The following is a 16,438-nucleotide window of genomic DNA, read 5'->3' as shown; positions in this document are numbered from 1 at the left end:
GCCTAACATGGAAGATACAGACATCCCTAGTTGATACATGAGCTATTCGAGCATATAAAACATAATTTCATTTGAAGGTTTAGAGTTTGGCACATGTAAATTTACTTGGAACGGCAGGTAGATACCGCATATAGGAAGGTATAGTGGACTCATATGGAATAACTTTGGGGTTTATGGAAGTGGATGCACAAGGAGTATTCCCGCTTAGTACAAGTGAAGGCTAGAAAAAGACTAGGAAGCGACCAACTAGAGAGCGACAACAGTCATGAACATGCATTAAAATTAATGAACGTTGAGTGCAAGCATGAGTAGGATATAATCCACCATGAACATAAATATCGTGAAGGCTATGTTGATTTGTTTCAACTACACGCGTGAACATGTGCCAAGTCAAGCCACTCGAATCATTCAAAGGAGGATACCACCCTAATATACCACATTACAATCATTTTAATAGCATGTTGGCATGCAAGATAAACCATTATAAACTCCTAGCTAATTAAGCATGGCATAAGCAACTATAACCTCTAATTGTCATTGCAAACATGTTTATTCATAATAGGCTGAATCAGGAATGATGAACTAATCATATTTACAAAAACAAGAGAGGCCGAGTTCATACCAGCTTCTCTCATCTCAATCAGCCCATCATATATCGTCATTATTGCCTTTCACTTGCACGACTGAACGGTGTGTATAATAATAATAGTGCATGTGCATTGGACTAAGCTGGAATCTGCAGGCATTCAATACAAAGGAGAAGACAAGATAATATGGGCTCTTGGTTAAATCAACAATAATGCATATAAGAGCCACTTCAACATTTTCATTATGGTCTTCTCCTCTCAACCCCCAAAGAACAAGAAAAGAAATAAAACTATTTACACGGGAAAGCTCCCAATAAGCAAAAGAAGAACAAGAAATATTTTTGGGTTTTCTTTTAATTACTAGTACTACAGCATGGAAAGTAAACTAGCTAAAAGCTACAACTAATTTTTTTTGTTTTTCTTAAGGATTTTCAAACACACAAGAAGAAGGCCTAAAAAGGAAAATAAACTAGCATGGATATTAGAGTGAAAAAGTATGAGCACCGACAACTAGCAATGAGTGTGTGAACATGAATGTAATGTCGGTGAGAAATACGTACTCCCCCAAGCTTAGGCTTTTGGCCTAAGTTGGTCTATGACCACGGCTGGCCTGGCGGATATCCGAAGTTGTAACTGGGGTCGTACTGAGATGCAGCGGCTATTGCATCGTGGGCTGCATCTTGGAGGTGAGCTGCCCTCGTCCTCCTCTCGTACTCATTTGCCTCCTCCCTGGTAATGACATATCTCCCCTTTGCCTGAAAGTCAAAGAGAGTAGGAGCAGGGAGAACAATATTGACAGCGTGACGCCTGTCAAAGATTAGTCGGTACTGGAGAGGCGGTTCATTCCTCTCAACAAACTGATGGTGAACCATGGCATTAAAATCTAGATAAGCAGGAGGCAATTCCATATCATAATCACGAATAGGTATCTCAAGATAATTAGCTAAATGGGTTGCATAAATTCCACCAAACAAATCTCCATTTATACTGTTATTATGCAACCTACGCGCCACAATAGCTCCCAAGTTATAATGTTTATCTCCTAATACAGCACTCCTGAGAACACTGAGATCAGGAACACACATGTGGCATGCCTCATCCTTACCGTTTATGCATCGGCCTATAAAAAGAGCAAAATAATGTATAGCAGGAAAATGAATGCTCCCTATGGTAGCTTGTGTTATTTATCTAGAGTCCCCCACTGTGATACTAGCAAGAAAATCTCTAAACTCAGATTTGCGAGGTTCACTAGGACTACCCCATTGCGGGAGTTTACAAGCAGTACTAAAATCCTCTAGGCCCATGGTATAGGATTTAAGATAAAGATCAAACATGACCGTGTGAGAGTTGCGTGATGATGAAAATCTAAATCTTCTCACAAAGGAATCAGTAAGGTAATAGTGTTGGAGGCACTTATCTGACACGAAGCCCTCCAAATCAGCGTTACGCACATATGCCTCAAATTCCTCCTTAATTGCTCGGACCATGAAGTTTTCTGACGGCCATTCACAAGGCCGCACTTGAGCTTCTCTGAGTAGCTCATGGTCCGGCTCACGCATATCGGGCCTGGGTCCTTGCTTCCTTGAAGAACCACCTTGGTACATTTTTCTAAACATATTTCTCCCTCTGAAATTTTTAGTAACTTCAAATAAAAGTGAAGCAAACTCAACAAAATTGATAGCAACTACTCCCACAAGTGCGCCTAGAGACTATATCATGCATTAGAACTACTTGGGAACATATAAATTTGACATGCAAGCTCAAGAACAGGGTCACCTAGGCAGCAAAAATTTGCAATGAATAAAGCACTAGAACAAAAACTAATTGGACCATTGGAGGAGTCACATACCGAAGAACAATCCCCCAAAGCAGTTTTGTGAGTGGAGCTTTGAGCAAGGAGATCGAAAATGGCAGCAAGATGAGCTAGAACTCGTGCTTGAGCTGGTTGGTGATTTTTTGGGAGGAAGAAGGAGTGTGTGGTGGCTGGAATAAGTGGAGGGGAGCCACCATGGGCCCACGAGGCAGGGGGCGCGCCCAAGGGGGGTGGGCGCGCCCTGGACCCTCGTGGACAGGTGCTTGCTCCCCCTGCTGTGTTCTCAGTGCCAGATATTCTCAAATATTCCAGAAAAAAAAATCATATTTCAATTTTGGGGCATTTGGAGAACTTTTATTTTCGGGGTATTTTTTATTGCACGGATAATTCAGAAAACTGACAGAAAATACTATTTTTGCTTTATTTAATCTAAATAACAGAAAGTAAAAGGAGGGTACAGAAGGTTGTGCTTTCTAACTTCATCCATCTCATGCTCATCAAAAGGAATCCACTAACAAGGTTGATCAAGTCTTGTTAACAAACTCATTTCGAATAACATGGAACCGGAGAAATTTCGAATAACACTAGGTTACCTCAACGGGGATATGCACATCCCCAAAAGAATATCATATTTCTTCTTGACAGTAGGAAGAGGAAATTCAAAACCTCCAAAAATAATTGATGGAATTTTTCCAATAGAGTTTATACTATGAACTTGAGGTTGTTTCCTCGGAAAGTGTACCGTATGTTCATTACCATTAACATGAAAAGTGACATTGCCTTTGTTGCAATCAATAACAGCCCTGTAGTATTCAAAAAGGGTCTTCCAAGAATAATAGACATACAATCGTCCTCAGGAATATCAAGAATAACAAAGTCCGTTAAAATAGTAACGTTTGCAACCACAACAGGCACATCCTCATAAATACCGACAGGTATAGCAGTTGATTTATCGGCCATTTGCAAAGATATTTCAGTAGGTGTCAACTTATTCAAATCAAGTCTACGATATAAAGAGAGAGGCATAACACTAACACCGGCTCCAAGATCACATAAAGCAGTTCTAACATTGTTTCTTTTAATGGAGCATGGTATAGTTGGTACCCCTGGATCTCCAAGTTTCTTTGGTATTCCATCCTTAAAAGTATAATTAGCAAGCATGGTGGAAATTTCAGCTTCCGGTATCTTTCTTTTATTTGTAACAATTTCTTTCATACACTTAGCATAAGGATTCATTTTAAGCATATCAGTCAAATGCATACGCAAAAAGATAGGTCTAATCATTTCAGCAAAGCGCTCAAAATCCTCATCATCCTTTTTATTGGATGGTTTAGGAGGAAACGACATGGGTTTCTGAACCCATGGTTCCCTTTCCTTACCGTGCTTCCTAGCAACAAAGTCTCTCTTATCATAACATTGATTCTTTGCTTGTGGGTTATCAAGATCAATAGCAGGTTCAATTTCTACATCATTGTCATTACTAGGTTGAGCATCAACATGAACATCATCATTAACATTATCACTAGGTTCATGTTCATTACCAGATTGTGTTTCAGCATCATAAATAGAAGTATCATTGGGATTCTCAGGTGTGTCAACAACAGGTTCACTAGAAGCATGCAAAGTCCTATCATTTTTCTTTTTCTTTCTCTTTGAAGGACTAGGTGCATCTACTTTAGTTCTCTGAGAATCTTGCTCAATTCTCTTAGGATGACCCTCAGGATACAAAGGTTCCTGAGTCACTTAACCTCCTCTAGTTGCAACTCTAACAACAAAGTCAATTTTCTTATTATTTAATTCATTGAGCAAATCATTTTGAGCTTTAAGTACTTGTTCTACTTGAGTGGTAACCATAGTACCATAATCAGCCAATTGTTCAATCATATAAGCATTGCCTTTCAATTGTCTACCAAAATAAGCATTAAAATCTTCTTGCTTAACCATAAAATTATCAAACTCATATAAGCATTGGCTAGCAAACTTAGTAGGCGGGATTTCAGCTTTATCATATCTATAGAGAGAATTTACCTTTACTACCTGTGTCCGGTTATCAAGACCATGTATTTCTTTAACAGGTGGCAAACTAAGACCATGTATTTCTTCAATAGGAGGTAAATTCTTAACATCTTCAGCTTTAATACCTTTTTCTTTTTTTTGAACCTTTTAATACCTTTTTCTTCCATAGATTTCTTTGCCTCTTGCATATCTTCAGGACTGAGAAATAGAATACCCCTCTTCTTCGGAGTTGGCTTAGGAGTTGGTTCAGGAAGTGTCCAATTATTTTCATTAGTCAACATATTATTCAATAGAAATTCAGCTTGATCGACAGTTCTTTCCCTGAAAACACAACCAGCACAACTATCCAGGTGGTCTCTGGAAGCATCGATTAGTCCATTATAAAAGATATCAAGTATTTTATTTTTCTTGAGAGGATGATCAGGCAAAGCATTAAGTAATTGGAGAAGCCTCCCCCAAGCTTGTGGGAGACTCTCTTTTTCAATTTGCACAAAATTATATATTTCCCTTAAAGCAGCTTGTTTCTTATAAGCGGGGAAGTATTTAGCAGAGAAGTAATAAATCATATCCTGGGGACTACGCACACAACCAGGATCAAGAGAATTAAACCATATCTTAGCATCACCCTTTAATGAGAACGAAAATAATTTAAGGATATAGTAGTAGGGAGTTTTCTCATCATTAGTGAACAGGGTGGATATATCATTTAATTTAGTAAGATGTGCCACAACAGTTTCAGATTCATAGCCATAGAAAGGATCAGATTCAACCAAAGTAGTTATCTCAGTATCAACAGAGAAATCATAATCCTTATCAGTAACAAAGATAGGTGAAGTAGCAAAAGCAGGGTCATATTTCATTCTAGCATTCAGAGTTTTTTCTTTAAGCTTAGCTAATAATTTCTTAAGATCACTTCTATCATTGCAAGAAAGAAAATCTCTAGCAGTTTCTTCATCCATAACATAACCCTCAGGCACAACCGGCAATTCATATCTAGGGGGAGAATCTTCATCATCACTTTCATCAATATTATCAGTTTCAATAATTTCATTCTCTCTAGCCCTAGCAAGTTGTTCATCAAGAAATTCACCTAGTGGCACAGTAGTATCAAGCATAGAAGTAGTTTCATCATAAGTATCATGCATAGCAGAAGTGGCATCATCAATAACATGCGACATATCAGAATTAATAGCAGAAGCAGGTTTAGGTGTCGCAAGCTTGCTCAAAACAGAAGGTGAATCAAGTGCAGAGCTAGATGGCAGTTCCTTACCTCCCCTCGTAGTTGAGGGATAAATTTTGGTTTTCTCGTCTTTCAAGTTCCTCATAGTGATCAGCAGATATAAATCCCAAGTGACTCAAAGAATAGAACTATGCTTCCCCGGCAACGCCGCCAGAAAATAGTCTTGATAACCCACAAGTATAGGGGATCGCAACAGTTTTCGAGGGTAGAGTATTCAACCCAAATTTATTGATTCGACACAAGGGGAGCCAAAGAATATTCTCAAGTATTAGCAGTTGAGTTGTCAATTCAACCACACCTGGATAACTTAATATCTGCAGCAAAGTATTTAGTAGCAAAGTAGTATGGAAGTAGCGGTAACGGTAGCAAAAGTAACAGTAGCAGTTTTGTAGTGATTGTAACAGTGGCAACGGAAAAGTAACTAAGCGAAGAACAATATGTGAAAAGCTCGTAGGCATTGGATCGGTGATGGAGAATTATGCCGGATGCGATTATTCATGCAACAGTTATAACATAGCGTGACACAGAACTAGCTCCAATTCATCAATGTAATGTAGGCATGTATTCCGAATATAGTCATACGTGCTTAGGAAAAGAACTTGCATGCCATCTTTTGTCCTACCCTCCCGTGGCAGCGGGGTCGTATTGGAAACTAAGGGATATTAAGGCCTTCTTTTAATAGAGTACCGGACCAAAGCATTAACACTTAGTGAATACATGAACTCCTCAAACTACGGTCATCACCGGTAATGGTCCCGATTATTGTCACTTCGGGGTTAACGGATCATAACACATAATAGGTGACTATAGACTTGCAAGATAGGATCAAGAACTCACATATATTCATGAAAACATAATAGGTTCAGATCTGAAATCATGGCACTCGGGCCCTAGTGACAAGCATTAAGCATAGCAAAGTCATAGCAACATCAATCTTAGAACATAGTGGATACTAGTGATCAAACCCGAACAAAACTAACTCGATTACATGATAAATCTCATCCAACCCATCACCGTCCAGCAAGCCTACGATGGAATTACTCACGCACGGCGGTGAGAATCATGAAATTGGTGATGGAGGAAGGTTGATGATGACGATGGCGGCGGATTCCCCTCTCCGGAGCCCCGAACGAACTCCACATCAGCCCTCCCGAGAGAGATTAGGGCTTGGCGGCGGCTCCGTATCGTAAAACGCGATGAATCCTTCTTTCTGATTTTTTTTCTCCCCGAACGTGAATATATAGAGTTGGAGTTGAGGTCGGTGGAGCACCAGGGGGCCCACGAGGCAGAGGAGCGCGCCTGCGGCGCGCCCCCCACCCTCGTGGACAGGGTGTGGGCCCCCTGGCCTTGATTCTCTCGCCAGTATTTTTTATTCTTTCCAAAAATAAGATCCGTGAAGTTTCAGGTCATTCCGAGAACTTTTATTTCTGCACAAAAATAACACCATGGCAATTCTGCTGAAAACAGCGTCAGTCCGGGTTAGTTCCATTCAAACCATGCAAGTTAGAGTCCAAAATAAGGGCAAAAGTATTTGGAAAAATAGATACGATGGAGATGTATCACCGGGGAAGCGTTCGATCATCGCTGGAGAGGGAAGGGAAGGGGAGAACAGGGGAGATATGCAGAGATCGGCGGCGCAGACGGGAGAGAGCAGAGCTCGGCGACAGCTAGTTTGGGCTCGGGCTGGTGTGGCCAGCGGCGAGGGGGAGCTACGGGTTTTATAGCCCGCGCCGTGTGTACGCGTGGCGGGAGGGGAGGCGTCGCCGCGCCGTCCTTGAGGAATCAATGGCAAGGCTGACAGGCGGCAGCCTTGCCATTGATTCCCCGCGGGAAACCGAGGCGTTCTGGGGGAAGACGAGGCGTCGTGTCGCTGACGCGGCTGGCCCGCGGTGCTTTCGCGCCAAAACCGCTCGTCCCGGCACCCCCGGGCGCCCCCCAGCGTGCCGGGTTCGGCCTGGGTCCGCCGGCGTCAGTTTCGGCCCAAACCGACGAAAAACTAGTTTCTGGGGACGCGATTGAGCCGATTTTTGGGCGCCGGCGCGGAAAAATCGGCTGGGGAGGGCCTGTTGGGGGCGCGGCTGGAGATGCTCTTACACTGGCCCCCATGGCGCTACCCGACCTAGCCCGCTATCTGGCTTGTGGGCCTCCTCCAGAAGGATGCCTCCTAATTTGTACCACAGGACATGTACTTTATGTGGGCTCCAAGCTATGTAAACCAACTTGGTCTCTTATAACCCCAGCCCCGTCCATCTATACAACGGAAGGTTGGGGCCTCCCAAATCAGCATGATCGGCATGATCCATGGCATTCTAGAGATCCGACCTACACCTCTCATATACGAGACGCAATAGTACAATCAGAAATGGAGTATGGTATTACATCACCTCGAGGGTTTGAACCTAAGTAAATCCCTAGTCTCATGTGCATCCAATCTAATCCTCTATGTGTTCTTTTTTTTTTTTTGCGGGTGAATCCTCTATGTGTTCAACCCCATGATTAGAATCCGCTGGTATGCAAGTTGGCGGACTGGTGGAATTTCCTCCAACAACAACCTTCTTCTGCAGCGAGAATCCCATGTCAGTATGTATCCCAAATTGCTACGTGCTACCTCTGTTTCGAAATAATTGAAGTTTTGTGTTTGTTCCGAGTCAAACTTGTTTACGTTTGACCGTCCATAAAAAATATATTAACATCTACTCCCTCCGTTCCTAAATATAGGTCTTTCTAGAGATTTCAATAAGTGACTACATGCGGAGCAAAATGAGTGAATCTATACTTTAAAATATGTCTATATACATACGTATGTGGTAGTTCATTTGAAATCTCTACAAAGACTTATATTTTGGAACGGAGGGAGTAGAACATTAAATTAGTCTCACTAGATTCTTTATGAAATATAATATGTGTATTTGGGTTGTAGATCTTTGCATATTTTCTTATTGAGTTGGTCAAACTTAAGCCACTTTGACTTTGCATAACATAGAACTTCAGTTACTATTTTGGAATGGAGCGAGCACTGGATTACATGTCATGGCTTACTCTGGCTCTGACCTCATGGACAGCAAGAGGGCACTTAAAATTTCTCGTCATGGATTATAGTTGCAAAGCAACAACCAGAGCGAGAGGCTGCAGCATTGCTGCATCCGTCACCGGAATAGCTGCACGCAACATCCTCACAAAAAGAATGCTAACCGCGCATTGGAGTGTCCTCCTACGGCTTGTTTGTTCTATGTTTGATCTAAAACTTTGGAGGTTTGCTGATTTTATAGTATGTTTTGGCAGTGTTGTAGTTCACACAGTCTCAGAGTATAAATAAATTGACTTTCATCTGCGAGAGCCATGGCCCCTTGGCGCCTCCACCCTGAACTGCTCCTGGCAGTGGCCGCTCTTTTTGCTGCGTCTGCTGCTGCTGACTACACCCCTCGTGATACAGCGTCCGTCTGCTCACCGAAGAGGAACTACACCGACGGCAGCCAGTACGAGATCAACCTCGACCAACTCCTCCACGGCCTCCATGACGGCGCGGTCGGGAATGGCGGCTTCTTCGAGACCAGTCGCGGCATTTACCCCGACAAGGTATACGGCCAAGCCATGTGCTACGCCGACTGTGAGTGGACAAAGTGCCAGCTCTGCTTGCAGGTGGCACCGTCCTACGTGATGATCAAAGGCTGTCCCTACAGTCGGCAGGCCGCCATCATGTACGACTGTTGCTACCAGCGCTACTCAGACAGGAAATTCTCCGGCCACGCCGACTTGTTCGGCAATGGGTTCGACTACATAGACGGTAGGAGCTATGCGGATGCCATGAACGAGACGAGGTGGAAGCTGGTAACCCAGCTCATGGCCGAGGCCGCCGGGTCGGCACTGCGGTTCGCCACCGGTAGCCAGACATACGTGGACTCGCATGGCAATTCCCAGGTGATGTACGGCCTGGTGCAGTGCTCCAGAGACTTGTCGGCGACCGACTGCACCGACTGCCTTAATAACATCGCACAAGCGAGCATGATCCGGAACGCCACCATTGCTAACTACAGAAGGTACGGCTGCTACATCACCTACACACCCAATGCTATCGACATCCGGTCATCTGCAGGTCAACCTCCAAATCTTTTGCTGAATCTCAATTTTCAGCCGTGGTAACGGTACTGCTTCTTTGTTTTATATATAAAACGGGGCGAAAGCCTTTTTCGATAACGGTACTGCTGAATCTAAATTTTTCTTTTTGCACGTTGATTACGAGCAGACCTGCCTCAGCGCCGCCCAAAACGACGGCTCGTCTGGACGGTGTGCGCCGCCGTCACGGGTTCCGTCGTATTGTTGATCTGCATTAGCATCTCAGTGCGGCTCTTTTTGCGCCACCTAGAGAGGACGCCCTCTCCCTGCAGGGTGTATCAAGAAGACGACGAGGCCATGGAGAACGAGTTCATGAAAGGGACTGGACCTAGGCAATTCCGCTACCGTGAGTTGGCAGCTGCGACCGACAACTTCTCGGAGGACAAGAAGTTTGGGGAAGGCGGGTTTGGCTCGGTGTACAGAGGGTTCTTGAAGGACTTGAGACTTGAGGTGGCTATCAAGAGAGTGTCCAAGGGCTCCAAGCAGGGGAGGAAGGAGTACGCCTCTGAGGTGAGGGTCATAAGCCGGCTTCGGCACCGTAACCTGGTGCAGATCGTTGGCTGGTGCCACGCCAGAGAGCAGCTCCTCCTGGTCTATGAGCTGATGCCCAACAGCAGCCTCGACGTTCACCTTCACCGTGCAGACAATGTGTTGTGGTGGCCAGTCAGGTCAGATGACTTTAATTTAGCTGCCGCTTTTTTTTTGGATTCGGCCTGATCACTAGCCACATAATTAGTTAGTCTGACGATTGCTTCATATATATCCATTGGTTACTTCAGGCATAAGATCCTGCTGGGGATCGGCTCCGCGCTTCTCTACCTACATGAGGAATGGGAGCAGTGCGTTCTGCACAGGGACATCAAGACGAGCAACGTGATGTTGGACGCGTCATTCAACGCTAAGCTTGGCGACTTCGGGCTCGCCAGGCTTGTCGACCACGATAGAGGGTCGCACACGACGGAGCTCGCCGGCACGCTGGGGTACATGGACCCAGAGTGCACCATCACCGGGAGATCCAGCACCGAGTCGGACGTCTACAGTTTCGGCGTCGTGCTGCTCGAGATCGCGTGTGGACGGAGGCCCACCGCGGCTCGGCCGGACGGCACACTGATCCACCTGGCGCAGCGGGTATCAGAGTTGTATGGCCAAGGGAGGATCCTCGACGCAGCCGACGCACGGCTGGATGGGAACTTCGACCCGCAGGAGATGGAGCGCGTGCTAGCCGTCGGCCTCTGGTGCGCGTGCCACAACCGGGACCTAAGGCCGTCCATAAGGCAGGCCATCAACGTGCTACGGTTGGAGGTGCCGCTTCCCGACAGGATTCCGCCGGTTGGCCATGCGGCCGGCCCTCTTCCCATGCCAGACTCTGATACGGGTCACAGCTCTAGCACCAGCACTGCTCAACAGCCAATATAATGGCAGTGTGGTGTGTGGGCTCGATTGCAACGGCACGCTAGTTCTAGCCTGGACGGGATGCAATCAAAGTTTATTTTTCTTTACAAACGAATGCAAAAGAGTTGCCTAATCCAATTTATTTTTTGGAAAGGCCATCATGGCTAGCTTTATTAACTTAGTCAATTATTACATCGTTCACAAGGTGGCTGATTAAGAAATCCGGGGGTTCATCAGACCAACTTCTATCGTACTTAGTACAAAAACTGAATTTTGCTAGCTCATGAGCGACACAATTTGCATCACGAAAAATATGCTTAAAGATGACCTTTCCTACTAATGTAGCCGAGTCTATGCACTCCGCAAAAATCGCTGCTGCCGCATCCCACCATTTCTTTTGGCCTTGCCAATGATTCACCATGTTCAGAGAATCGGACTCCGCTTCAACTCTGTTAAACCCCATCGCATTCACCATGTTTAAGCCATCTCGCATTGCCATAGCTTCCATGGTCACCACATCTGCTGCATACTGTATGAATTTACATTGTGCCGCCAGAAATCGGCCTCTATCATCCCGAATAACAGCAGCAGTCACACCTGAGCCTTCCTCTGCATGAAATGATGCATCGACATTGAGTTTGATATATCTCGGGTCTGGCTTCGTCCATTTATGTGTAATGTTCCCCGTCTTGCGACTAACTGAATTGATATGATTCCCAACTAGTCCAAGAACTGAACTAGTCCATCGAGAAGATGGTGGACAAGAGTCATGGTGAGTTGCTTAATCCATTGATTAAGAAGAAGAGATTAATTAATGATCCAAACGACCAAATCATGCATGGCCATATTAAAGATTAACCGGAACAATTAATTAATGATCCAAACGAACAAATCATGCATGGCCATATTAAAGTATTGGATAGCTCATGCAAAAAAAAAAGTATTGGATGGCTACAGTGCTTCTGACCTACGGCACTCTGCTAATCTGATGGGCTGCCCGTTTTTTAAGTAAGAGCAATGTCATCTATACCTATACCTATACCTATATATGACTATTCGTCATCCTGGGTGAGGAATAGTTATTCTTCACCCCCCTCTATTTTACCATCAATACACCGTAATTTTATGTTCCGTAAGTTTTGTCATATTTCCGACGTAAAAAGAGACCGTAAGAAAATATATAATCGTCGTAAAAAATATTTTATGTTATGTAAAATTACAAACGTAAAAACATAGTGTAAAATATACATAAAATACAAATTTTCTTGTCTTATGACCTATATTTTTATTTTCTTAAACCAAATTTTACATAGTGAATGAATAGGAATGTAACTATTTGAATTTCAAACGTAATTTAATTATAAAGTGATTGTAATATATATAAAGCAAGGTGCGTTTCCTTAAATTTTTCATCCGAGGTGGTACTAATTTTTTGTGCGTCCATGTGCTAGAAAAAGAAATATGGTTTGTCCCGAATTTCGTACATCGGCCGCCCAATATAGCCCAGTAAAGCCAGCCCACTTATTTCCCTGCCCACGCAACTTAAGGAAATCCTATTTCCCGCGCTAGCCAATAGATAGTGCGAGGTTCACACAGTTAGCCCAGGACTGGGCCGGCCCGTTTCCATTATTTCTTTGTTCAATTTCAATTTAACATATTGTTCCTTTCTCTTTTTGTTACTCTTTATTTTTTCCTTTTTCATTCATAATATTATTTTTGTTTCTTTTTACTTTTTATCATTTAAGTTTTTATAGAATCTTTATAATTAAAAAAAATCAAATTTTTCATGAATGTTCAGAATCCCGAAATTTTATTCCCGTTTAAAAAATGTTCGGATATTGAAAAAAATGGTGCTTCCTAAATTTGCTAAAAGCTGAATTTTCTTTCTTTTCAACAAAATTGTTCAAGATTTTCAAAAAAAAAATTCAAAAGTGTTCCAAATTCGAAAAAATGTTCTTATTGTAGTGAAATGTTCACAAATTAAATATAAAAGTAATTTAAATAGCCCCATATTGCTCTTTACGTACGGTCGTACCAATTTATAAACGTGTGTGAAACTACATGTAGTAATAAGATCTATGAAGTGTGGACCTATTATGCCTGACGAAGGATGGATGAATTGGCATGTGAGCTAGATGGAAAAGGACACTGTAAATTTTAGTTCAAACGTAATGTTCCCATTTTTTTCGAAAAAATTGTATTTTCCAAAATTGTTCAAGGTTCTTAAAAAATTGCATTTGAAAAAATGCTCCAAATTTCAAAAATATTATTATTTAGAGGAATGTTCACAAATTTAAATAATGTTTGTGTTTAAAATTTGCAGATTTTGTAAAATTGTTTAGAATGGTAAACATGTTCCCTTTTTTGGAAATTGTTCACAAATTCAAAAAATGCTCGTGTTCTTATAAAAGGTTCATGTTTTCAAAAAATGTTTGTAAATTTTTGAATATGTTCCCATTTCGAATTTTGTTTCTATATTTCTGAAAATGTATGAAACTTGCAAAAACCAAATCGCAGTTTTGAAAATTGTTTGCGATTTCAAAAATGGTTCATGTTTTCGAGAATATTTGGCAATTCATAATAATTCTTATTTTTTGAAAATTTGAATAAAACAAAGGTAATCATAGATTGTTTCGTATGTGACGCTGCGGTATGTTCTTAAATATTTACGTTGGCCATTGGTTAGCAGGACATGTTTATTCGAGTGAACGGCAACACTGTGTCGGGTGTTTGAGATTGTGAGTACAATCCTTCAACTCATCTTTCTTTCTGGATTTTTACTCACACCTTGCAAACACATGTCAATTCGGTGTCTAAGAATTTCACACCCCACGAAATTTAGCCAGTCCAACTACCTAGGAAATAAGTAAAATAAAATATGTTCAATAGTCCCATATAGCTCATTTATGTACAGTCGTAACGACTTATATACCTGTGCGAAACTACATGTAGTAAACTGAATGAAGGATGGATGAATTAATTTTGGATGAAGGATGGATGAATTAAGTCGAATGAAGGATGGATGGATTAGTACCCGAGCTTTCTAAAAAGGGAATTATATCCAGTACGTGAGCTAGATGGATGGATTGCTAGCTGAACTATCTACAAAAGGGCCCTAAATTTCTCAAGGATTCCTACTTGAGGCAAAGAGAAGAGAAGACCCGACTACCTGAGCTAGATGCATGGAAAAGAAAAGACCCGACGACCTCCCACATTATGCAACTTCAACCTTAAATCCCCTCGACTAAGAAATGCAAAAATAGTGGAGTACAATTAACTCCGGTTGTACATACCAGTGGCTTGTACATGGAAAAGAGAAGACCCGCCTCATTTCCATATTATTGAACTCCATGCTTTAAAATCCTCTCGAATGAATGAAACAATAGATTAACTAATTCACGGACGTTCTCCAGCATGCGATGAGCTAATAAAACCATTAAATGCACTTGATCAATGAATGAAAAAAATAGCGTATTGACTACTTCACACGCGGCGAAACCCAGAACCAAAATTTTCCTTCTTGACGTGCACACATGGTTTTTCTTGCACATATAATTCTCACTCCATTAAGTGCATCTATCTATAAATAAAAGTATTTTCGTTGGTGAACGGATGAAAAAATTGGAGTAACACACCTTTCTTTATTAGTATGAGTATAGATATAGATATAGATATACGAGGTGGTACTAAATTTTTGTAGTCCATCTGCTAGAAAAAAAAGAGTTTTGTCCAAAATTTCGTACGTGGGCCGCATGGGCTAAGGCTCGGAGAAGCCACCCATTTTTATTCTGCCCACGCAGCTGGGAAACCTAATTTACCGGCACAGGCGGCATATAGTTGGAGCTTGACAATGGTCGCCCAAAGATGGGCTCACCGTTTTCATTTTTACTGTGTTCTTTTTTAACTTTTCTTTTTTTCCTTTTTTCCTTCCAATTTAATTTATTTCCCCATTTTATTCAGAATTTTGTTTTTTGTACAAATTTTCGTTAAATCTTCAGAATTTTAAAATTAGTTCCATTTTCATAAATATTTGGAACTTTAATTTTAATTCTCGTTCCATGTTTGTTAGTAATTCTTTAAAAAGATACAAAATTGTTCGTGAATTTTTGAATAAATTGTGTTTTAGAAAATAATAGATATTCAAAAAATATTCCTTTTATGGAAATGTTCACAAATTTGATACAATGTTCGTTATTGAAAACACATTTTTGAAAATGTTTTCGAATGTTAAAAGCAAGTTTCCATTTTTTAAATTCACAAAACAATGTTCGTTTCCCCGCCTTAAAATGGTTCCTGTTTTCAGAAAATGTTTGTGAATTTTGAAAAAATCTTCCTACTTCAAATTTTGTTTGCATTTTTTCCAGAAATTAATGATCTAAAAAAATGCTCGCATTTTTTAATTAAAAAACAGGAGGTCACCACAACCTCGACAAGGAGGTAGACCTAAAGGAAAAAAGGCACGAGCTGGGTAGTTGCCGCCACTTCGACCAACCCCACCACTATAAAGATCTCGCAACAGGGGGTAATCACCCAAAAAAGAAAGAAAAAGTAACAGGAGGTAAGGTGGCGTGTTGGTCACCACGGTTTGTATTATGTTAGAGGTCTTGAGTTCGAAGCTTGTTGGTGCTTCTATTTTTGAACTTTAATAGAAGAGAAAAAGGTGTAAGTGGGTCGGCCCACGTAGGAGGGGTTCTACTCGCACAACGTATACGTACCCGCAGGCTACCCATCATACACATACGAAAAGTAGATACGACTTGCGGAAGGTCTAAATTACCATTTATACCTTTTGTAAGGGGGGTGTACCGAAGCGGCGCTCACATTGTATTCGTAACTGCAATGAAGGTGGTACAAAAAGAGATATAGGTAGAGTGGCGCCAAACAAATACAATAGGAAAAATTGAGCCACTATCCAACATTAGGATTTCTCGAAGACACATGAGGAAGCCAACACTTATTAATAGTAACCCGGTAGGAAGCGCCTTGGTGCATGGTGACTGTCTAAGGCAATGATCCAGCGTCTGCTATTTCTCAGGGAAGCATTAGTCCCGTACAAAGAATCAAAATCCATTACAAAATTAAATATGGTTTAGTAGAAAACATCAAATTTAGTACAAAGAGCATATGGTCCCGTACAATGCTGATGAATATTTCACTCACAGAAAAGGTGACATACATATATACTTTTTTTACAAAGGGATATTGCCTAACCCATACTAAAATAGCTATGTGCATGATTTGGGAAATCAGCAAGAGAAGGCAAGTACAGCAATGATA

At 41.8% G+C, this 16,438-nt stretch overlaps 1 protein-coding gene across 1 annotated transcript; it reads left to right on the top strand.

Annotated features, from left to right (window-relative positions):
* The first annotated feature begins 8,995 nt into the window (after positions 1–8,995).
* On the top strand, positions 8,996–11,185 carry LOC109735688 (L-type lectin-domain containing receptor kinase IX.1-like). Its single transcript, XM_020294894.1, has 3 exons — positions 8,996–9,749; positions 9,900–10,437; positions 10,549–11,185. Exons 1-3 carry the CDS (start codon positions 8,996–8,998, stop codon positions 11,183–11,185), a joined length of 1,929 nt encoding a protein of 642 aa, XP_020150483.1.
* Positions 11,186–16,438: the final 5,253 nt, after the last annotated feature.

This window comes from Aegilops tauschii, chromosome 3 (assembly GCF_002575655.3).
Source record: "Aegilops tauschii subsp. strangulata cultivar AL8/78 chromosome 3, Aet v6.0, whole genome shotgun sequence".
Lineage (NCBI taxonomy): Eukaryota > Viridiplantae > Streptophyta > Magnoliopsida > Poales > Poaceae > Aegilops > Aegilops tauschii.
The sequence above is the reverse complement of the archived record's forward strand: the minus strand, read 5'-3'. Positions and strand labels throughout refer to the sequence as shown.

What these genes read in the sequence shown, in the direction of transcription:
- LOC109735688 (XM_020294894.1), top strand. Translation starts at nt 8,996, where the DNA reads ATGGCCCCTTGGCGCCTCCACCCTGAACTGCTCCTGGCAGTGGCCGCT. An exon ending in CGACATCCGGTCATCTGCAG is followed by an intron (nt 9,750 to 9,899) that starts GTCAACCTCCAA and finishes GATTACGAGCAG; the next exon opens with ACCTGCCTCAGCGCCGCCCA. An exon ending in GTGTTGTGGTGGCCAGTCAG is followed by an intron (nt 10,438 to 10,548) that starts GTCAGATGACTT and finishes TGGTTACTTCAG; the next exon opens with GCATAAGATCCTGCTGGGGA.